At 49.8% G+C, this 22798-nt stretch overlaps 1 protein-coding gene across 1 annotated transcript; it reads left to right on the top strand.

Annotated features, from left to right (window-relative positions):
• The first annotated feature begins 3596 nt into the window (after positions 1-3596).
• On the top strand, positions 3597-15170 carry LOC130141553 (keratin, type II cytoskeletal 6A-like). The gene is made up of 18 exons (XM_056322575.1): positions 3597-4091; positions 4518-4732; positions 5052-5112; positions 5233-5328; positions 5595-5759; positions 6013-6138; positions 6535-6755; positions 7030-7064; positions 7153-7356; positions 8492-8967; positions 9393-9601; positions 12271-12331; positions 12967-13062; positions 13252-13416; positions 13759-13884; positions 14013-14233; positions 14505-14539; positions 14965-15170. The coding sequence occupies exons 1-18, from the start codon at positions 3597-3599 to the stop codon at positions 15168-15170; spliced, it is 3213 nt and encodes a 1070-aa protein (XP_056178550.1).
• The last annotated feature ends 7628 nt before the right edge of the window (positions 15171-22798 follow it).

A 22798-nucleotide genomic window follows, 5' to 3' on the forward strand; every position in this document is an offset into this window, starting at 1 on the left:
TAAAAATGCATATGTAATTTATTCTATTTTGTGGTCCTTTTAATTAAAGGCAGGGAACAGCAAATGCAAATGCAGATAACAAGCACTTTTCCTGGGGCCCTGCCCAGTTGAAGGCTCAGACTTTTGCTCCTTGTCCACATTTCCTGAATCGCTCCATCAGCAGCCAAAACACACAGGCACAGCGGAGCACCCAGGGGAGGTTTGCCCTTGAATTTCGATGCTCTGCCCATCGTGCAGGTAAAACACCTGGAAGCTAAACACAGGGCACGCCAAGGCAAGAGTCAGGCTCAGGGGAAAAGGTCTGCGATATATTTACTGTGCAGCTTCCAGCCAACACAACATCCAGCAGCCTGGCTCCCAGGGGGTACACAGAGGGCACTGCCAAGCGTGTGATGTACCTGCATAAACTTCTAACAATAGGGAACTAATTTCTAGGGGAGTCAGAGCAACCACCCAACTTGTTCAAGTATATCAGTCCATCTCAAAACCCCTTTTACTGTGAGCCGTCTCACCTGAGCATAGGTGCCAGCAGCGCAAACATCTGCCCGAGCAGGTTGAAAACACTCCCTTCCTCTCCAGAGCACTGGCCACCCCGATTCAGGCGCTCAGCTTGGATCTCAATGCTGATGTTCCCTCTCCTTTGGGTATAAGCACATGGGGGATCTGGTCCATACACATTCAACATGCTACGTTGAATTAGATGTCACTCATCTGACAGCTATAAAAAAAAATATCCAAGAATGGGATAACTTGTTGGAAAGTGAAAGTTTTCAAGAGTCCATGTTTATTCGCATTCCTAGAATACATTGGAGACAAGATCTTGTTTTGAAAGAGTGGAGAAAACCCTGAGAGGTGTAGCAATCTCAGATGTGGCTCTGATTAATCAGGAGAAATTAATTGACAAGTAAAAGCAGAGCATCACCTGGCTGAAAGCTACAGAGTGACAGATCTCATTGCTGGAAGATCAGCTGAACAAATAGATGTGATCAGAAAAAAAAAAAGTCCCAACCCTCATCCCACGTAGTTCAGCAAGTTCGAGTAATGGATAGAGAAGTGCTCTTAGGAAAGTACTCGAAGAGGTGGGCAAGTAGGAGGGAACTGGCCTGAATGAGAGGCTGTATTCGGGTTTTCCTTCGAGACCAGCAGTTTCCCATAATTTTCTAGGATGCCCTGAACTCTGCGTGTCCCTCTCTGTATCCCTCAGGACATCTTCCCCAAAACTTGCAGGCTTGGTTATGGGTCTGCTGCAGCTCTTTCCTCCTGCTCCGCCACCTCTCCCTGCTGAGTACCCACAGCACCTTCCTGGGAAGGAGCGACACCCTCACTCTGAGCAGCAGCCTGGACAACGTTAAATGATGGTCTTCCTCACTGCTGCCCAAACACACCCGCTAACCCAAGAGGACAGAATGTGTGTAGCCAACGGGCACGTCAGAGGGATGCCACTCATTGCATCAACGCCCGCGTCATAGCACAGAGATTACAGAGCTCTTCACCTCGCACGGAAAAGGCTGGGGCCAGAACGTTTGTTCTCCCAGGGCACCTCTTTTCAAGCAAGACACAAAAAAACACCTGGGCAAAGGTTTGCATGTCTGGATGCTTGGCCAACGTACAGCTGCTCTTGCTCCAGAGCAGGGCTCTGGTCACTGTGTACGTAAACTTCTGCGTCTGGACAAGTTACATAGATACAGCGATGACCTGGGGCTTATATTTCAGTGGGAGGGGACAGCCCTCGTTAATTTGAGCACATCCCTGATTAAAAACTTAGTCATACAAAATGAATGGTGCTTACACTCAGGGGCTTGAATTTGCAGTGCATGGAGGGACTTGATTGCTAATTGCTACCCATAACATTTTTACAGAGTTCTTTAGGACAGTCAGTAGCTTAGTCACAGAAGCTCCTTTCTCTTAAAAAAATGCTGCTTGCTGTAACGCACAATAGCTGAAACACTCCCAGAACAGTTATTTTAGTTTTGTTCCAGAGCGTGTAACGGAAACATTAGAAGAATAGGGAGGAAAGGAGGAAGGAAAAAAGCCCCATACCCCAGCATGGCTGAAAGGCAAAAAGAGATGACAGGCACCTGCCAGTCACCCTCCTGGGACCTTCTGATCAAACTCACTTGCCTGCCCAGTATCCATGTGTGAAATAGCAAGCACAGGCTTGAAAGATGCACCTCTGAAGACCTGCGCCGTACCCTGCTGCCTGTGTGCGTTTTTTCAAGGGCTGGGGAAAGCCGTGACCCCCCAGCAATGTTCTGCAGGGGGCTGCCCCCTCCTCCGATGAGCAGGTTGGGCACGGGCCCCCACGAGAGAAAACCCAAAGGGCTGCAGGGTCCGAGAGAAATGTCCATCCCTGGGCATCCAGGCAGGACACTGGGAACGACTTCCAAACCTCTTGCTTGCTCTGGGGTGAGTGCCCGGGCATACAGTGCTGCCATGCAGCGTGCACGGGGCGAGTCATGACACAATGTGTCTTTCACCAGAAAAATGCACTATTGGGCTTTTCTGGGCTGCTGTGGGAAGGAAGAGTAAAGGGAGTTGTCTGTGAGCAGTGTCGTAAGCCTGGATCCCAAGTGGTGAATTTCCTTGTGAGTAGGAGTTATCTGAGGGGGAAGACAAGAGGTGTGGGGAGGGCAGCCTGGGAACAGGCTTCGCACTGTGCAGAGACGAGGTCACCCGATGAGTCAGGAAACAGACCAAAAATCTGTGAAGGTGAAGCCCTGAGAAATCGCCAACTCAGGTTTTGTATCATCACAGACAACAGTAACTGCCTCCCAGGTCATATTCTGGCATTTCATCATTTGTTGTCAGTCTGAATCAGGGTGAAACGTAGACACTTTCTGCAGGAAGAAAAGGTCTGGGAACACCATTCATGAAACCACCTTCTACATCCTTCCCCTTCCCCAGCAGGTTTCTGGTAGCCGATGGTCCAAGATGTCCCCTAATACCCCATCACCACCCCAGCTTCCCCTCCATCCCCTTTCCCCCATCTGTATCAGTTCTGGTTTAAATCACTCTTGTTTAGGCACGAGAATAAGAGTCCAGAAGTTTTGACAAGTCGGGGCCTGAGGTGCTGATGTCCCACCCAGGTTTACTGCAAACCACAGACCCGCAATAACAGATTTCTCAGACCTTGGACCACCACACCATGAAATAACGTGCCTTTACGCAACAGAAGGGTTGATTCATCCATGAGACGGAGATGAGCGAGCACTTGCCCAACTTAAGGAACCATCTACTGCAGAGGGGAAAGGAGGGAGTGGGAAAGGGGTGGCTGCAAACAAGAGTTGAGCAGGCAGTATTTAGTGTTTTCTCAGATATTTCGACAGCCAGATCATGACTGTCACCAAAAAATGCAACTCCTGCACTTTGTGAGTGCTTCATAGATGCTGGTGCTCACGGTGAACTCACTGCCTGCATTGCTGGGTGTGCCAAGCCCAGTTAATCAGTGGGATGAGCACCTCGCCAGACCCATCCCCACCTAGTAAGGGTATAAAAGGGCCAGTCCCAGCCTGGGGGAGCACAGCTTCACCTTCCTGCCTCATCTGCCTCCTTGCTGCTTTACTCCTACTGCTCTGCCCCTGCTCACACCAGCTGCTATGTCTCGCCAGTGTGCTGCAAGGAACCAGAGCAAAACTGGCTTCAGCGCTGCTTCTGCCTTCATCCCAAATGCCAGCAGTACTAGCTTCTGCTTACGTTCTGCTTCCCAAGGTGGGAGCTGCAGCACTGCTGCTGGGTACGGAAGATTTGCTGGAGGTTTTGGAAGCAGGAGCCTCTACGGTCTCGGTGGATGCAAGAGGATCTCTGTAGCTGGAAGAGGTGGTAGCTTCTACGGACCTGCAGGCTTTGGTGCCGGCACTGGGATCTCCTGTGGCTTTGGTGGTGCAGTGGGTGGTGTCTTTGGGTTTGGTGGTGGCATGGGTGGCCCTGGATTCCCTGCTGTCCCAGCTAGAGGCATCCATGAAGTCTCAGTCAACCAAAGCCTCCTGAAACCTCTCCACTTGGAGATTGACCCCAACATGCAGAGTATCCGTAAGGATGAGAAGGATCAGATTCAAACCCTCAACAATAAATTTGCCTCCTTCATTGACAAGGTGAGACAGCGGACTTCTCGGTTGTGTTGATTCTTCAGTGGGGGAAGCACAAACAAGGTCACGTTATACCTTTAGCAGCAATTTGGCTGCTCCTGTACTATCACTTCTAACATCAGCAGCCTGGGAATAAAACCTGAGGGGTTCCAGCTTTGAGACCATTCATTCCTCGCATTAACGCTGAGATGAGACCAGCCAACAGGGGGAAAACCGTGACATAGGGTGTGAGGAAGCAGAGTTTGCAAAGAGAGCAGGGATGTTAACACCAGATGTGCAATTCTTGCTTGCTTGTATAAATTGTCAGCTGCTCCCCAAGGGCTGAGAGCTGCTGCCTTTCAGCAAGTGAATCCTTGCAGGACTGTACCTTGCCCCTCTAAGGAAAAACATCCTAAACCCCCTGTTTCTGAAACATCTCCTTTCTCTACCCAGGTCCGATTCCTTGAACAGCAAAACAAGGTCCTGGAGACCAAGTGGGCCCTTCTGCAAGAACAGGGCAACAAAACAGTCGGAAACAACATTGAACCCCTGTTTGAGACTTACATCAACAACCTCAGGAGGCAGCTGAACAGCTTGCTGACAGACAAGGAGAACCTGGGAGGGGAGCTGGACAAGGTGCAAAGCCTTGCAGAGGACTTCAAGAACAAGTAAGTCCATTTCTGGTCTGCCGGGGGAGCGAAGTGGGCTGCGACAGACGCCGGCTCTTTGTTGCATCTCTGCAAGCAAACAAGGAAAGGCGGCATTTTGGCTGGTAACATGAGTAAGACCCAGGTTTAATGTGAGACACGCTCTGTTTAATGAGACATACCGTCTCACTTCCCCACGGCTGGAAGTCACAGGCAGAAAGTCATAGGGCTAGGAGACCGAGGTACAGAACGCTACATATAAAAAAATAAGAGGCTGGTCCTGGAAATAGGAATTAACTTGTGTACAGGCTTAGACCAATCCTCCATTTCCATCCCACAGATACGAAGAGGAGATCAACAAGCACACAGCTGCTGAGAACGAGTTTGTGATCCTGAAGAAGGTGGGTGCACGTGTGCTGTGCCTCCCAGCCCTGCACGAACATAGCAAGAAACACCTTCTCCAGCTCTTGCTCTGCTTCTCTGAAAACCACTTTGTTTCTGTGATGTGTTTCCTCTTCTAGGAGGTGGACGCTGCCTACATGAACAAGACAGAGCTGCAAGCCAGGCTGGACTCCCTTATGGAGGAGATAGATTTCCTCAGAGCCCTCTATGAAGCTGTAAGCACCAGCTTCTAAATCCTTCTCCCAGTTTCCAATGTCCTCACCTTCCTTTCCCACTTCAGAGGCTCAGGACTGATTGTTCCTGCTCTGTTGCGCTAAATAATTCAATGCTTTTTCCATTTCACCCACTGTCTTATCTCCGTCTGAAACAGTCTTGGAAAAATCACCTTGTACACCCCCAGGAACACCTTGGGGGCGTTCCTCCCCCCAAGCAATGCTTGTGTCTCACCTGCGACTCACTGAAGCACCCGCTGCTTTTGCAGGAGCTGTCTCAGATGCAGACCCAGATCTCCGACACCTCTGTCATCCTGACCATGGACAACAACCGCAGCCTGGACATGGACAGCATCATCGCTGAGGTCAAAGCGCAGTACGAGGACATCGCCAACCGGAGCCGGGCTGAGGCCGAGTCCTGGTACCAGTCCAGGGTAAGTACCTGGGAAGGCTTCTGCAATGGGGAAACCCCACTCTGTCCCCCAAATCCCCATGGGAAGGTGGGTTCCACTGTGGTTTTCACAACACAAGATGTCAACAGATTTAACAATCCCATGAAGTTCGGAAGTGCTAATTTGGGATTGAAAACGTGCACATACTTCTGAGTGCAAACACCCACATCCCACCCCCTGCCTGACTCTAAAGCCAGTATATTTTACCTTGGGTGGTTGCTCCTCTCTGTGACAGTACGAAGAGCTGCAGGCTACAGCAGGCAGGCACGGGGACGACCTCCGGAACACTAAGCAGGAGATCTCCGAGCTCAACCGCCACGTCCAGCGGCTGCGGTCTGAAATTGACAGCGTGAAGAAACAGGTAAAGGGCAGCGTAAGCACCTGAGACTTCACTCCTGCTGCAGTCTGACCTCTTGGTTGTCCAGCCAGCTGCAGGGAATAAAAATAAATGCATCTCAGTGAGCTGTGCTGCATCAGGAGTGAATATGATAGTGTTTATCTCAGGGCAGTAACATCACTAAGAGTAACTTAATGTAATAGTAGTAAACCCAAGGAGATGTTAGGAGGTGTGGGCTGAGATTAAACCCAGGTTGTGACCTGGCTCAGAACATGGATCAAAATTCAATGATGGGGAAGATCACACCTATAGACGTTAACCCAAAGCCTTCTGCATCCAGACCAGGCATCACGACCTCAGCGTACAAAGAACCAGCCTACGCTCTAGACAAGGAATGCAACGACTATTTTTCCCCCACAGTGCGCCAGTTTGCAGACGGCCATTGCGGATGCCGAGCAGCGCGGGGAGCTGGCCCTCAAGGATGCCAGGGCCAAACTGGCCGAGCTGGAGACAGCCCTGCAACAGGCCAAGGCTGACCTGGCCCGGCAGCTGCGCGAGTACCAGGAGCTGATGAACGTCAAGCTGGCCCTGGACATTGAGATCGCGACCTACAGGAAGCTGCTGGAGGGCGAGGAGAGCAGGTGGGAACAACTTTATATTCCAGTTTCCAGAGGTGCAATGGAGTTGCGGACCCTTGTCAGGTTTAGAATTACCACATCCAGAAGACCTGAAACCTTTCCAAAGGCAAGCACTTGCCCGTGAAGATGAGCTATTTGGGAAGATGGTAGCCCTCCATGCAAACTTCCCAGCTTCCACCAAAAATATTCCAATGAGATTTTCCTGCCTTTTCAACCAGCTTCAACCAGTTCATGGGTTTCCCTTGAATTCTTACTGGCTCATTTTTCTCCCTAACAGGCTCTCTGGAGAAGGTGCTGGTGCAGTCAATATCTGTAAGTAACTTTTAAAGATGTTTATCTCCCCACCACTTGGAGCCCACTGCTTGTGGATGCCTCTAAAGAGGGTGTTTTCCTCTTGCAGCTGTGACCAGAACTGCTGTAGGAACGGGATATGGAGGTGGAAACTGTCTCAGCTTTGGAGGCAGCAGCAGTGTCGGAGGTGGGGTCTGCGCTGGAGGAATGAGCTTCAGCTCTGGAAGCGGGCAAGGCACAGCTGGGTCAGGCATGGTTGGTGGAAGCACTTCCAGCACGAAGTATGTCTCCACCACCTCTTCAACCAAGAGATGCTACTGAAGTCAGACATCAGCCCTGTTAGCTAGAGTGTGCTGAGCTCCCTCTCACATCGTGTGCAATCCTTACCCTGTTACCTGCAAAAGATTTGGAAGTCAAAGCTGTTTGCCCTTATTTATATAAAACGTGCCATACTCCTGTTTGTTCTTTGACTCTCTGAATTCCTCGTTTCCCAGTGTTTCACTAATAAAGGCATATGGAATTAGTTCTGTCACATTCTCCTTTAAATTCCAGTTACTTATAGGACCTTGGGGAAAAGTGGTTGACAGAGCAGAGCAGAGCTGAAGGTAAACAAAAGTCATACACATCAGAGCTGAGACCTTTCCTTTGCACTCTGCAACACCTCTTATACCCAACAGGAATATAGCAATTGGGTGTTCCATTCCCATTTGTGTGAGCAAATTTTTTTTAGCATCAGCATCTTCCACAAGATGGGAAAATATCTACTTTTCCTAGTAGGCACTATGGAAAATGTCCTTCTATCTTAATTTCTACATTACAGCATCTCAAACGTTTTCATGCCACCTTGACTGCACCCAACCCCTGTAATCTTTCAAGGTTTTATGTGATGAGTCATGTAGGGATATAAATCTAGTTTTCCCAAGAAAGCAAGTCCTTCAGCTCATGCTGTTCTGTACATGTCTCCTACCCTGAGACAGCTGGCAACTGGGGAGCAAAGTCAGTTTTTTCTTTAGCAAACTGCGTCAAACTGGCAGCTTCAACATCTCCAGATTCCCTCTTGTGGCAACTTCAGTCCCATCAGCCCTAAACTAAACGGGTCTTGACACCATTAACCAAGTTAACAGCAAGCCTAAAGGGAACTTCTGGATGTAAACTTTCCTCCCCCCACCCCACCACCGGTAATCCCCACTCTGAAAAATACAGGTTAGAAAATTTGGTTTACTTTTATGAGCCCGAAGGTTGCCAGCCCGTTGCATTAGTGAGCCTGGGGATTAACGGGTTGGGAAAGGTGGCCACGTGCCAACATACCAAACCCATTAGCTCAGTCAACCTGAGCGCGGTCCTCTGCGGACAAGCCCAGCTCTCCAAAAGAATAAAAGGCAGATGGGACTCCAGATGCAAACTCCCAAAGATTTCTGCTCACCTGCCATCTCACCTTGCCGTCCTAGGCTCTCGCCAGCGCCAAATGTTTGCCCAGAATTTCATCAGCATTGGGTCAGGAGGAGTCACTAAGAGTCTCAGTACTGCTGCTGCCACCATGCCTGTTAACCGAAGCAGCTTCAGCTCCATGTCCGTGTCCCGCAGCAGCAGTGGGGGCATGGGACGGATCACCAGTGGTTTTGGCAGCAGGAGCCTTCACAACCTAGGGGCAAACAAGAGGATTTCCATGGGTGGAGGGTATCGTTCTGCTAGACCAGGATACAGCTATGGGTCAGGTCACGGCGCGCTGGCATACAGAGTTGGTGGAGCTGGGTTTGGGTTTGGACGAGGATGTGGCCCTGGAGGTATTCAAGAGGTCACAGTCAACCAACACCTCTTGGTACCTCTTAACTTGGAGATCGACCCCAACATGCAGAGAGTGCGGCAGGAGGAGAAGGACCAGATCAAAACCCTCAACAACAAATTTGCCTCCTTCATCGACAAGGTAAGACACGTTCCACTTCATCAAGCCTGCCATGTTTGTCATTGTCTGTGGAGTAGGATCAGGATTGTTCTCAACATTGTAATTTACTTCTAAATCCTTAATGCACAGAGTTAAGGATTTTGTTGAGCTTGTTACTGCCGTATCCAGACCGTCTGTACAGCTTGCTTTATCAGACATCTGACACTGTGCAAATTATTTTTCCACGTTTCTTTGCAGTTGAAAATTGCTCCTGATTTCCAAATCTTCCTACCAATGATCTTTAGATGACATGCCCATCTCAAGCCCATTTTAAATTAAATGAAAGAAAGAAAAAAACCCCAACAACCAACCAACAAAACTCCCATTAAATTCTCCATCTCAAGAAAAGGGAGGCAGGCTTTGAGCTGACAATCCCAAATGACTTAAATTGTTCTGATGGGTTTCAGGTGCGGTTCCTGGAGCAACAAAATAAAGTACTGGAGACCAAATGGAGCCTCCTGAAAGACCAAAAAACCGTGAAAAATAGCCTTGAACCTATGTTTGACGCATACATCAGCAACATGAGGAGACAGCTCGAGGCGCTAGGAGGGGATCGGCTGCGGCTCAGCTCAGAGCTGAAGGCGATGCAGGATACTGTTGAAGACTTCAAGATCAGGTAAGCAACACACACAAAGAAACCTGTCCGGTCTTTCTTCACTCTGTCTCCTTGCTGGATGAGTTAAAAAACCCAAGGCAACCCCAAAACTGTGGGACCTCAGGAAGGACCGCAGCGACGTGGTTCCCCTCGCTTTAGCTGCTATGCAAATTGTCCACAGCAGCACTCTACCCATGGCCAGCTATACACAATTTTTTTTGCAGGGACAGGTGAACTTTTTAAAAGGCTCAGATGGTCAGTCATCTACAGGAGTTTGGGCTTCTCAAAAGCTTCATCTGTCCAGTGCTTAAGCTTTCCAGATGGTTTCAGCTCCTGCGTAGTCATTTTAATACAGACCAGGATGAAACCTGAATCTTAACAAGACTATTGAGCACTCTGAACACGCTCATTTCTTACTGATGGGTGTTCCTTTCCAGCAGAGAAAAATTGAAAGAAGAAAGATTAATTTTAAGTTTGTATTTAAGTGTTCCCCCCCGCCCTTTTAAAATTAATATAATACCCCTTAATATCGATGTATTGGATAGTTTTAGCACTTCTGAAAGTCAGGTGTTACCTTCCACCCCACAGAAAGTCACTGAAATCCTGGGTGAGGGTTTCAGCTCAGCTTATTAACCCTTCGGGCTGTCGGGAGGAGGCGTTTCCTCTCCCATCCACTCTTTGCACTTTGGAAAAACATCTACCAAGCGTTAGTGTCTGCTACCATGCCCACGAGGGATACACGGCTTAATGGATGTGAATAAGTAAGGAGCTTAAATTGTCAATCTGGAACCAGAAAAACAGGAGATGAGAGCGAGGTGCAGGCTGCGATTGCAAACAGGGCACGCGCACTCTGCCAAAAATCCCTCCGTCTCTTGTTCCCAGGAGAGCGTGTCTGACACTTTCTGCCACCCTCACCAACAGTGCCTCTAGCCCAGAAGTAGCATCAGAGCAGAAATGACAGCCTTGGGGAAGAGAAATCACCACCCACGGTCTACTGTGAGATGTTTTTTTATAGTTCTCTGTGCCTTCAGAAATGTTTAACACAGGAAAAAAAAAACAAAAAACAAAAAACAAACCAACAAAAAAAACCAAACCCCAAACCCAAAAACCTGTCCTTTGCCATTTTGGCCATTAAAGACCTCAGGATATGCTACAAATCAGCCATCCAGATTTCCCCAATTCATTTTAGGTTGGGACAAATGATATTCTGGAGGTAAATCTCTTTCTCCATCAGCTCCAGAAGAAACCTCAAAGAACGGAGCCTGGCCAAAGCAGCCAGGCTCCAGGTAGCTGGGTGAGATGAGATGAGCCCCAGGTGTAAGCATAATGCTGCTATTAATCAGGTCAGAGAGTGTCCTGCTTCTGTCCTTGTCACACAATCCATGACAAAAAGATTTTTAAATTTTGAAAAGCAACTTCTAACATTAGCCCAACCTGGAGCAGCAAAGCGGCGCCAGGGATCGCTCAGCTGAGAAAAGACCCTTGGGTGCACCCAAGACAAGAAATGCTTTGAGAACCAAAGGTCACATCACAGAAGAGGTTCAGACTTTAATACTCTGCCTGCATCTGACAAAGCAGCAAATATCCCTTCTGCTTCCAGATCAGGGGATCTCTGGGCAAAACCTGTTACAGCACACGCATCGCTGGGCAGGGAGCATCACCTCGCAGCGTGGCGAAAACGCCTGCACTCACCAGGAGGATGTCACTGCTGCTGCCCCCACTTCCTAGGAATTTGTTCTTCTTACCTTCATTTATTTTAAACTTTGTGGATCCCAAAGTATTCTTCCCAATGCTTTGCTCTTCTGAGTCAAACACTAATCTGTACAGCAATTAGAAATTAGACATATGCCAAATTAGTTTTCCTCTTCTGCATGGCTAAGAGCTTAGAGACTCACAAATCCACATACAAGCTAGGACTTTGCTTTTAAGGGTTGGATACTCCTGAAGTGAAGACATCTTCCCCCATGAAAGGGTCATGAAAGGCTAATGTTTTATTCGCTGCACGGACTCCTTCCTTTGAACTCCTGTCTTTCATCTCCCCTGTTTAATCATTTCGTTGGAGCTGGGCACCAGCCCATGGCTATTGCTGGTTTTTATCCTTTCCCAAGAGCGGGACCGCGTGCTGCTGCTGGTCCAGACCTTGGCATTCCTTGGCCAGGCCACCCCCCTCCCTCCTCCCCGGCCATCCCCAGCCCTCCCGAAGCCACCACGGGGGCTGGCGTCAGAGATGCCGGCTCTGCTGACTAACGCAGGCGCGGCGGCGATGAGCTCAGCCACGGCTCCACCCAGCCCTCCCAGCTTGAGAAAACAGAGAGAGCACCAGGCTCCCGTTCACAGCGAAAAACTCTGGGAGGATGAAACGTGCTTTTAATGAAGGCCTGCAGCTTTTCTAGATGGCCTCCTCCCACCACCTAGCCCAAGGGTGCTCTTTCCATCATAATCTGTGATATATCTATCTCTATCTAATGATGCTACAAATAACATGCACTGACAAAGCAAGGACGTAGCGTGGTTAGGTGGCTATTTTTGTTGTTCCCTCCAAAGATCGGTGGTAAATGATCAGGAACAGGCTCTGCAGCCTCGCCACAACGTCCTACAATGAATGCACGGAGAAGGGGTTTCCATACACCCATGGTGGACGGGGTGGGTTGAGTATGGAAGCTGTAAAGAGATGCTCCTCTTCCCAACAGGTATGAAGAGGAGATCAACAAGCGCACAACTGCAGAGAATGACTTTGTTTTGCTCAAGAAGGTGAGGCACCAACAACAAAGAAGAGACACACTTTTTAAAGGCAAAATGCATTTGAATGCAAATAACCCTTTTTATCCGGCAGTGCCAAGCTGGCAAAGCACTTCGCAAACGCGTAGTCATCCCTCCTTGAAGCAGAAACACCCAATTGTGCCAGTGTGTCAGGCCTTAGCCATAGCTTGTTCTTGTTTCAGGCCCCTCATCCAAAATTCAGGTGAGTCCTGGTCCCCCCAGGTACCAGATCAGATCTGGGTCACCCATACCCTGTGGTGACTCCACTAGATGCTCTGCCACTCCTGCAGCCTTTCTGTATCCCACCCCACCCTCCACAGCCCCCCCGGTCCCACCTGCAGGAGACACAGTAAGAAACTTTCACTATTGCAAGCGTTGTCCAAAATACCTGTCTGTGCACTGGCAAAAAAAAAGGGGAATTCAGTGGCTTCTGACATTTCAAAAATTGCTCAGATCAATGGACTCCTCCAAAAAAAGGTGGAAGGAGGAACTTTTGGCTCTGTTTAAAGGCATAGAGGTCAAGAAAGGCTGCAGATCTGGTTTGTCTCCAATGGTTCACATTAAATTTTGTACAAGGATGCAGATAGGCAAGGTTTGGTTCACTACCTCTGTTGTCACGGTTCCAGGATGCAGATGCTGCCTACGTGAACAAGGTGGACCTAGGGACCAAGGTGGATGCGCTGGCAGATGAGGTGAACTTCCTGCGAGCCCTCTACGAAGCAGTAAGAATCTCATAACTTCTCCAGTTCTGCTGTTTCCCCATTTCCCTGGTACCAACAGGATGAAGCCAGCTTGAGCACACTGTTCGGAGATGCAGATCCTCCCCATTCTTCCCCCTCCACCACATCACCTCTGAGACCAGCACAACAGGGAAACATTTGGGACTGGGAATGAATTTGTTTGACTTACAGGAGCTGTCTCAGATGCAGTCCCAGATCTCCGACACCTCCGTGGTGCTGTCCATGGACAACAACCGAAACCTGGACCTCAACAGCATCATCGCCGAGGTCAAAGCACAGTACGAGGACATCGCCAACCGGAGCCGGGCAGAGGCAGAGTCCTGGTACCAGAGCAAGGTGAGGATCTGGAACTTAACCAGGTGAGCTAGAAAAAAATTTGTTTAGCATTTTCCAAAGGTTATTTTATACTGGAGAGTGTAAGCAGAGAGAGCAGGGGAGTAGGGTGTAAAGTTGATTTGCGCAGGATTTCATTTAGTTTCTTGACCATTAGACAATGAGACAGGAGTGGGGTGAAGGAAATATGCTAAAAGTCATAAGGAAGAGCTTGGATTGAGTACAGAAAGAGGCAGAAGAACTGACCAAAACAGGATCAGAGCAGGGTCCCATCTGTACCAATGAGTTCAGGCTCCTGCCCAGATCTAACTGTGCCCTTGCATCTCACCTCCCTGCCTGTCCCAGTACGAGGAGCTGCAGCTCATGGCTGGCCGGCATGGGGACGACCTCCACAACACCAAGATGGAGATCTCAGAGATGAACCGCGTGATCCAGCGGCTCCACTCAGAAATCGATAGTGTAAAGAAACAGGTACAGCTCACGGGACCCCTCCGGACATGGGGGCTCCTTCACTACCTTGCTGTACCCTTGCAAGGATGCCTGGAAATCAGGGGCCAGGCTCGCTGCGCAGCCACCAGACCTATTTCCATTTCTTGCAGTGCACCAGTTTGCAGATGGCCATCGCCGATGCCGAGCAGCGTGGGGAGCTGGCCCTCAAAGATGCAAAGCACAAACTGGCCGAGCTGGAGGATGCTCTGCAGAAAGCCAAGGCTGACCTGGCCCGGCAGCTGCACGAGTACCAGGAGCTGATGAACGTCAAGCTGGCCCTGGACATCGAGATCGCGACCTACAGGAAGCTGCTGGAGGGCGAGGAGAGCAGGTGGGGGCAAAATCCCTGCAAACCAAATAATGTCCAAACCCAGAGACGCTTCCACATCTGCCTTGCAACAAGGGAGGGGGGGGGGTCGCACAACCTTCTGGTGAAACCCACCCCCATCCCGCGCAGTTACAGGTGTTATTTCAGGTCCTGTCAGACACTCCACCAGACCTTAACACCCCAGACCACTCCGTCATCCAGCATCCCCAGTGCCAAACTGATGCTTGAAATTATCCTACATAACCAGCCCTCCTCTCTTCTCTCTTTCTTCCAGGCTGGCTGGAGAAGGCGTTGGTGCAGTGAATATTTGTAAGTATGCCGGCTTGTAAGCGATAGATTGAGTTTCATTGAGTTATTCCTTAAGTGTACCTGGAACTGTGGATCAGACCGTGAAAACGAGCTGTGTGGCTGGTAGCTACCAGCACAAAAACAGGGTGTGCTGAGGGGGTTTGCAGCACTCTGTGGGACTGGGGGAGGCCAAAACTCCGATACAGCTTTTCTCCAACCAGCTCTGAACTTGAAAGATTTTGTACGTTGAGATTGTCCCTCCGAGACTCGGAGGTCTAAGGCCAGCTCTGCTACAGGACAGGGAGGAAAGCCAGAGAATGAGATGTATGAAATACAGGCAATGACAGACCATCCAAGAAAAAACACCGATGTGTGAAACTAAAGGTTGAAATTCCTTTGTGTTATTCCAAGCAAACTAACCCTCTGCCCATGGTTTCCCATCACAGCTGTGGTCTCATCCAGGAGCGGCTGCGGAGGTGGGAGCACGCTGGGGCTGGGGTCAGGCTTCGGCAACAGGCTCAGCGTGGGGGGCAGCGGTGCCAGCTCCAGCAGTGGGAGCTGCCTGGCCAGGGGATTCAGCTCTGCTGAGGGAAGCAGCTCAAGCATGAGGTTTGTATCAAAAAGCACCACCAAGAGCAGCTATCGGAGCTAAGCCGCAGCGGCACCCGGAGCAGAAGAGGCTGAGCACCACCTCCTGCCGCCAGCACAAAGCCTGTGACACCACCCAAAGAGCCACACTTGTCACTTTCCCATTAAGGGAAAACATTCCCAGCGCTACTTACTGGCTTGGGGGAGATGCCTCTCCAAGCCCAATTAATTCCTCTGCACGAAGCCTCACCCAGCTGACCAGAAGCCCAGGCTGCTTGTCCATGAGCAATCAGCCCTGCCGCTAATGGTGCCATTGTTAAGAGCTCAGCTTGCAGCTCCCCAGGGCTCCCGTTGGCTCCAGTGCCCTGGTGCAAATCCCGAGTAGATGCAGGACTTCGATTTGCACCAGCGCACACAAGAGCAGAACGTGTCCCTTCACCTGCTTATGACAGAAACCAGGAGGTGTGTTGAGGCCACGGGCTCCTGTCCTCCCCCCTAACCAACCCTGCCCCTGCTGCTGGGCTTGCTCTCCCCAAAGGCTTGAAGAATCAAAAAAGCAGCATCTTTCAGTACAGAGGCAGCTGCTCTGCTTCCCCATTCCTCTAGCATCGCTGTTGTTCCACTCCAGGGCTCTCTAGCTCTACCCACTCCCAAAAACACAGCCTCGGTTTTCCATAGGTGAAAGAGGTTGGCTCTCTATAACGCCCAACTCCTCAACCACCCAGAACATATATAACTTCAGCAAAAAGACCACAAAACCTACAGGTTGCTGGAGCCTGTCTCAGCAGCAAACCCCCCTCCTTTCCACCAGCTGGAGTGAGCTGGAAGTAGAGGCAGGGATTAAAAATATAGGAAAAACAAAAAGGAGGAACAGCAGGCTCCGGTAACATAAATTTTACATAACCTGGAAAAACATCTCTGGTTTAACGCCTTTGTTCTTAGATTATTAATTTTTTTTCCTTCCCTTATATGGAAGGCAGAGGGAGGCAAAGAGGAGGGTTGGAGAATTATGTGCCAAGATGTAACTAGTTCATTTCCACATCTTCTGCTCCCGTTGAACTGTATGACTTTTACGAAATTTCTTCAATAAACTGCCACCAAACTTACCATGAGCAATGTGGGTCTTCTGTGCCATTATGAAATTCACCTAAAAGTGTAATTGTAGAATAACGTTTAGAAGGTTTGTGCTGTCACTTGGAGCCTTCCCATCCCCAGCTCAGTCCTGGAGAGGAGGGGAAACATTGGAGCGAGGGGTCACAGGGCAACAACACCCGAGCACTTTGGGAGGTTTCCAAGTTGCACAGGCAACAGAGCAAGGCCAGAAGGTGGGGCTGGTTTCACCTGGCCACAAACGCCTACATCTGAGCCAGTCAAAGGGCAGAAACAGGCAATTTTGGGTCAAACAATTTGTTCCCCAGCAGCACCTCCCTCCTTCCCTCCCTTTGCGGGACTGAAAGCGCTCCAGGCAGTTGGCTGAAGATGTCTGCGTTGCAGGAGCACTCCACATTTTTTTTTAAAGTCAGGAAAGATAGATCCCATGCATGAGAGCTAAACTCGGGCTCGTTCCAGGCCTGCAGCTTGTGCAGGGAAAACGGGGGATTTCTCTGTCCCCTCCCTGGAACGGCCAACAAAGCCATCAGGCCAAGCGCTGGACGAGGATGCGATCCCAGCGCAGCGAGATGCTCCTGAGCTGAGGTTTCTGTTGGGTCAGCAGATCGGAGCCGGGCTGGCTCAGACAAGCTGGCGGTGCTGAGTGCCGCTCAGGTCTGTAATTAAAAACCCAAGAGAGAGAAAGTGAGAAGAGAAGCCAACATGACTTCTTCCATTTCACAGAAGATGCCAACTATCATATGTAGCAGCTGTTCTCCAGCATCCAGGGCACAATCATGAAAGATGCTGAGCTCTCTGAACTCCTTTCAGGCTGAGTCCCAGAAAGTGCTCAGCACATACAACCCCCACACGGCTTCGCCCTGGATAAATGCGTGGCGGAATGAGGCAGGCCAGCTTTCAGGCTTGCATGCATGAACTTCTCTCCGATCCCTTTCATGGAGCAGAACGTGTTCTCAGGCCATGGTGAACGCCAAGAAAATCACATAAAAGCAAATCCACATTAGAAAAGGCCAAGATTCTCAGGGCTAAGCCCTCAGTGTTATCCCGCTGGAAGCAGAAGGATTCAGAGGGTTCCCACCCACGGCACAGAACCCTTTAAATATTTCAGCAAAGATGGGACTGAAGATCACCTGTTTAATTTTCTAGGAAAGACTTATCTACTTTGTTGGGTCTTTGTCACTCTGAACCCACCTCCTTTGCTGAAAAAAAAAATAAAAATATATATATATTATTTTTTTTTTCAAACTTACATTCAGAGGGATTTGCCAAACGATTTCACCACAAAGGAGTGACCAAGCCCAGTTCTCCTGTAACCTGTTCCCCGTGGCAGATGCTTCTGCAAGCAATGAGGTGAGAGGCATCGATCCACCTGACCGGTGTCAGTCACGCTGTCCCCAAAACTAGGGACAACAGCAGGCTCCCTCCAGGGCATTCCATAGAGGAGGGAAGCACGCAGGTAGCTTGAGAGATCACCTCGATCTATTCATCCTTTGCCTTTGGGCTTTTTCCTGCTGGAGCAAAGGTCTGAGCTGGAAAAGCCGTTCATCGCCCTCCCCTGCTCTCCCCCCCCTTCGCTGCACCTGTTTTCTGCTTGTAGTGATGGAGCAGCAGAGCCCTGGCACCCAGGAACGCACTTGCACAGGCCCATCTCCACTCCCCAGGGAACGAAAAGATTGTTCTCGAGGCCAACAAAATCACAGAGGTCAAATGGAAGAAAGAAAATGAGTAAACTGTAGAATCAGGCTAACAAAAGGAGCAACTCCGGCTGAAGGCTAATGTAACACCCAACCAAATCAGCCTCAGTGTTTGGATCCCTGGAATATTCGCAAGGGTTTAACTCAGATTCTTCTTTTCCCACATGTAAAACAAAGCAACGCTCCTTCCCTCACGCCCGGCGCCCTGCAAACATCAAAAGATCAGTTCTGCTTCTCCCTTTCATACTTACTATAAAAAAAGGGAGGTTTGCAAATGCAGTTTTTATGGGACCAGGGATTCCCTCCCATTCCAATTAGAAATGCAGCCTGTAACTCAACAAGAGGTGTGTGCTTAAAAGCAGCTCAGGTCACTGTTCAGCAGAAGAGATGAGTGGGACATTACCAAACAACCTAAGCTCATAAACATCTTTATAAATGGTCTTTTGGGGCTGGTTGTGCAGCCAAAGCCCGTTTTCCTGGGACATCAAAAGGTGATGGCTCTGCTTTTATTGCAGAGGGTGCGTGGCAGGGTTAGCTCACGTGCATTGCCTCCCACTCCTGCATTCCCTTTTGGGCTGGTCCCAGCATCTTGCTGGTCCCACCGTGTCTGCTCCAGAGCTGGGGGCACGTGGAGCCTCAGCTCTTGCTCTGCTGTGGTCCTGAGAGGTGTGAAGAGACACCCCACCAGTGCTGTCTCATGCCGGGGATGCCTCAGCAGCAGAAGCCTTGGTGGCAACAGAGGTTGCAAGCCCGAGCTAGCGGTCAGCAGCCTTAAAGCCTGAGATCTGGGACTGCGGCCCCAGAATCACACAGTAGGTTTAATTACTGACTCACCTCCTCACTCTGGTATTTATTTTCATTGCGTCTTCTCTCTCCTCAGTATGAGGAACTGAGAGAAACCACCGGCAAACACGACGTCAGCTTGCATAACACAAAGGATGAAATTGTGGAGCTGAATCGGGTGATTCAGAGTCTGGCTGGAGAACATGGAAACACCAAAGCCCGGGTAAGGGTGACTCAGGGGCAATCATGTGTCAATCGCCATCCAAGGTTGTGGCTTTCCCGAAGTTCTCCGCTAGAGCAAGGGAGCAATAGACAGTTTTGATGAAACGCACGTCAGCTGCTCGACACTGAGACTTGCCTATTGCCCAGAGTAAAATGCTCTGTCGTGACTAACAACTACACTACCATCAGCAGAGACCTGCAGTAAGAAGACACAAACCCCAACACCCACCAGGTCCCAGCTAGGCAGAGAGAACTGTCCTGGAGTTAGAGGTTTTACCTACAGAGGCTGAAAATGCAAAGGTGCAGGTGGGTGAACGCACCGACAGGCAGAGTCGGGAGCTCTGAGCTATTCAAAGCACGTGCGGATGAAGAGCAGTAATTAAAATCTCCTACCTGCAGAGATGCAAACGGGAAGGGGCATCGCTGAGGAGCACAGGGAAGTGGTTGTTGAGGATGCAAAGTGCCAACACTCCAAGCTGGAGGCATCCCTGCGGGAGGTGAAACAGGACACAGCCTGCGTGTACCAGGAGCTGATGAACATCCAACTGGCCCTGGACATGGAGCTCCTGACCTGCAGGAAGCTGCTGGAGGGCGAGAAGAGCAGATAGGGGCTGGCAAAACCCTGCAGGATCCTTGCAAGGAGGAAACAGTCGCACATGTCACCTCACAGCTACCTGATGAGCATCACCTCTGATGGCAGTAAATCCCACCGAGAGCCGTCCTGGGGAGCGGCGCGTCCCAACGCGCTTTCCAGCACTTATGGACCCAAACGCCTGACGAAGCCAGAAACTCCTAATGCAGTCAGGCATTGGGTCTTCTGCCAAGTGACGGACCTCACAGAAATAAAGATGATGAGCTGTGCAGCCTCAGGTCTTATCAAGCCAAAGACTCAGCTGCAGCCAGAACGACCGGGTACCTATTCACACGCGAGCCAACGAGGGGACGGGGGCAATCCCCTGGGGGGATCGCATACTGACCCCATGCTTTGATGGCAGCAACTCTTCCAGCAGCAGATCCCAGTCCAGAAGCAGAAAGCTGGTGACCGGAGGAGGCATCAGCAGCAAAGGCATTACCACCTCTGGGGACACTCGTACTCTCATACCAGCACAGGTGGATAGTGCTGTGAGTGGGAAGATCTCCAGTGTCAAACTGGGATCCTCTACAACCTCCTACAGGTCAAAAGACTAAAAATCAAATACTAAAAAAACAGAAAGCATTTGAAAGGAGGGTCCTTGCTCCACCAGTTCACGACAGCAGCAGCCTGCTAGCAGCACACACAGGGCACATGGGGGGGGGTGGGGGGTGTTAAAGCTTTTGATCCATGCCGCATCACTTATTCCCTTACTACCATTAAGAAACTTGGTCTTTTCGTCACCTCATGCTACAGGTTTACAAATCGGCTCTTGCCAAAGTTTGCCTGTTCCTCCTGGGCTGTGTAGGTCTGGCAAAGCCTGGACGGCAAAGCTATTTTACCAAGGCAGCGCACAGCTAGCACAGCATGTGCACTAAGGAACCCCTTGCCTGGAAAGATAACTGGGTTAAAAATACTGCGGGAGAGAAGTTTCTGCTCCTCCAGTGTATGGACATGATTGCGACGAAAAGGTAAAAATCCAGGGGAGCAGAGGAGTCTCAACTAGATCATCAGATTCCTCTATGATGCTTGTTGTTGCCTTTATCTTGTTTCTCTGTTTCTCCCCAATAAATTGACACAGCAAGTCTGAGATGACATGATACAGCTTTTCTTTTTAGAGTTACAAAACACATGCTAACGAGACAATTTATGAAAAAAACCAACCCCAAACTCAAACCCAGGCCAAAGACATCTCTCTTTAGTGTCCCCAAGAGAGCCACTGGCTTTTGGAAAATGCAAGGTGGAGAGCTGGTTCCTGGGAAGAGGGAGGGGTGAGGACATCAGGTCACAACATCTCCCCCACCATGCTGCTCCTGTGTCCATCACTCAGCAAACATCACACCCCTGACCTGATCCCCCCCCAGACCAGGATGAAGGAGGGAGGGATGCTCAGAATCACCGTGGCACGACAGACCCACTAAAAGTGGCTACAGCTGGGATAAAAGAACATAACAGGAACAAACCGGGTGATACTTTTGTCCTCTGAAGACTGTGGTAGGCTGGAAAAGGAGGAATTCTCCCATCAAAAAGGGGTTTTTTTCTGAAACAAAGGCTTGTTTTCTTTTTTTAATTGAGATTTTTCCGTTAAAAAAAAACACTAAGTAGCACCAAAAGGGCTCATGCTCAGCCTGATTTGGACTATTTGGCTTAACTGAGCTAGCTCAAAACATCGCAGGTTTTTTGGAGTCCATTCAATAACACATTCAACTGCCTTTTTGCCCTGTTGCATTGGAGAACCTGCAGCCTTATCCATCACCTCTCTCTCTTTCTGGGTCACCTCCCTGCAAGCCCAGCCTCCTGCAACCCCCCATTCTCGGATTTCTGTCCAAAAATGCTCTACAGTCACATCTGGCACCAGTTGTCTCATCCCAAGCAGAAAGTGTTTCCTAGAACAACAATGCGGGTGGAAGAGATGCAACCAGAGCACCATAAAATACATCTACAGTCTGGTGCAACATAGTCTGACACGTGAAGATTGAGGACGATGGCAGGATTAACTCCAGATCTTCTCATGCTCCGTTCCCCTAAGGACGCCTGCGAGCCCGGGAGCTGCAGCGTCCCAGCGCTCCCAGATCCTAGCAGCAAAGCTGGTAATTTTGGCTTGCAATTGTAACCAACCACTGAATAGGGAAGGGGAAAGAAACGCAGTAAACAAAGCAAAATCATTAGTTGGAATCTTCCACCCTGCCCCTACCAAAGACGCTGCCCTCCCACACAGGTCCTTCCCGGGACCCGCACGCGCATACCAGTGGAGGAGGCGAAGGACCAAGCCTGGCCCTGCCCCACACCAGGCGGGAACCCAACCCCAGGCTGAGGGATGTGGGACAGGAGACGCCGGTTTTCTGAGGATTTGGCCAATAAGTGTCTGCAAAAAGCTACCAGGTTCCAAGTATCGGTTTCAATTTCAACTGATCAGCAATTCCCCCCAGATAAATTACCATGTTGGAAAACACTCGTATCAGCAACCTGCAGAAAAATCACCTTGAGAAACACATGTGGCCCCATGGATATTCGCCCAGCGTTAAACCGTGTCGCCTTTTTGTAGGCAGAACCAACAAAACACGGTCATTTACCACTAACCTGCCTGCAAGACTTTGTTCGTTAATTCCCAGTAAATTCACATTTATTACTGATAGTTTTTATTAAACAGCAGGCTGAATCACATTCTCCTTCAAAGCTCTCACTGGCAAGCTGAGGTACCAGCAAAACGTCAAGACACCCTTTGATAGAAAAGGATTTTCCATTTCCAAAGTCTGAGATCCGATTCATCCAACCTATAAAAAGGGAATCTGCAGTTTTGATCACGTCTCCCGAAAGCAAATCACCCAGCACAACTCCCCTCATTTTTGTTGCTATTACACAAGAACTAAACACGACCGCTCTGCCTTAACAGCGTCCTTCAAGCCTTTATGGGACAAACACACTGCCGCGTTCTCTGCTGGTGAGCACAACATGCTAAGCAGTTCACATTCTTTGCATCACAAAATATTTGGTGGAAGTTTCACGCAGCCTCGCCCCATTTTCCACACAAATAAAAGGAAGAAGGTGCTCCACCGTGGTCAGAGGGAAACACACTTGGGATCTGCTCCCAGCGCATCGCCTGCACCAACCCCTCTCCCACCAGCATCCATGTCTTGCTGCTCCTACAGCAGCAGCTCTGGCCATGCCATCAGGAATTTCTGCTCTTCCTCCGTAGCTTTTCCCAGGAATCGACGCAGTTTCAGTGCTGCTTCGTGTCACTGGGGTGGTGGC

The sequence above is a fragment of the Falco biarmicus genome, chromosome 19 (genome assembly GCF_023638135.1).
Source record: "Falco biarmicus isolate bFalBia1 chromosome 19, bFalBia1.pri, whole genome shotgun sequence".
Taxonomy (NCBI): Eukaryota; Metazoa; Chordata; class Aves; order Falconiformes; family Falconidae; genus Falco; species Falco biarmicus.

Excerpts from the sequence above, each read along its gene's own strand:
- LOC130141553 (XM_056322575.1), top strand. The coding sequence starts at position 3,597 with ATGTCTCGCCAGTGTGCTGCAAGGAACCAGAGCAAAACTGGCTTCAGC. Across the intron at positions 13,417-13,758 it reads AGTCCTGGTACCAGAGCAAG|TACGAGGAGCTGCAGCTCAT; the intron begins GTGAGGATCTGG and ends TGCCTGTCCCAG. Across the intron at positions 13,885-14,012 it reads TCGATAGTGTAAAGAAACAG|TGCACCAGTTTGCAGATGGC; the intron begins GTACAGCTCACG and ends CATTTCTTGCAG.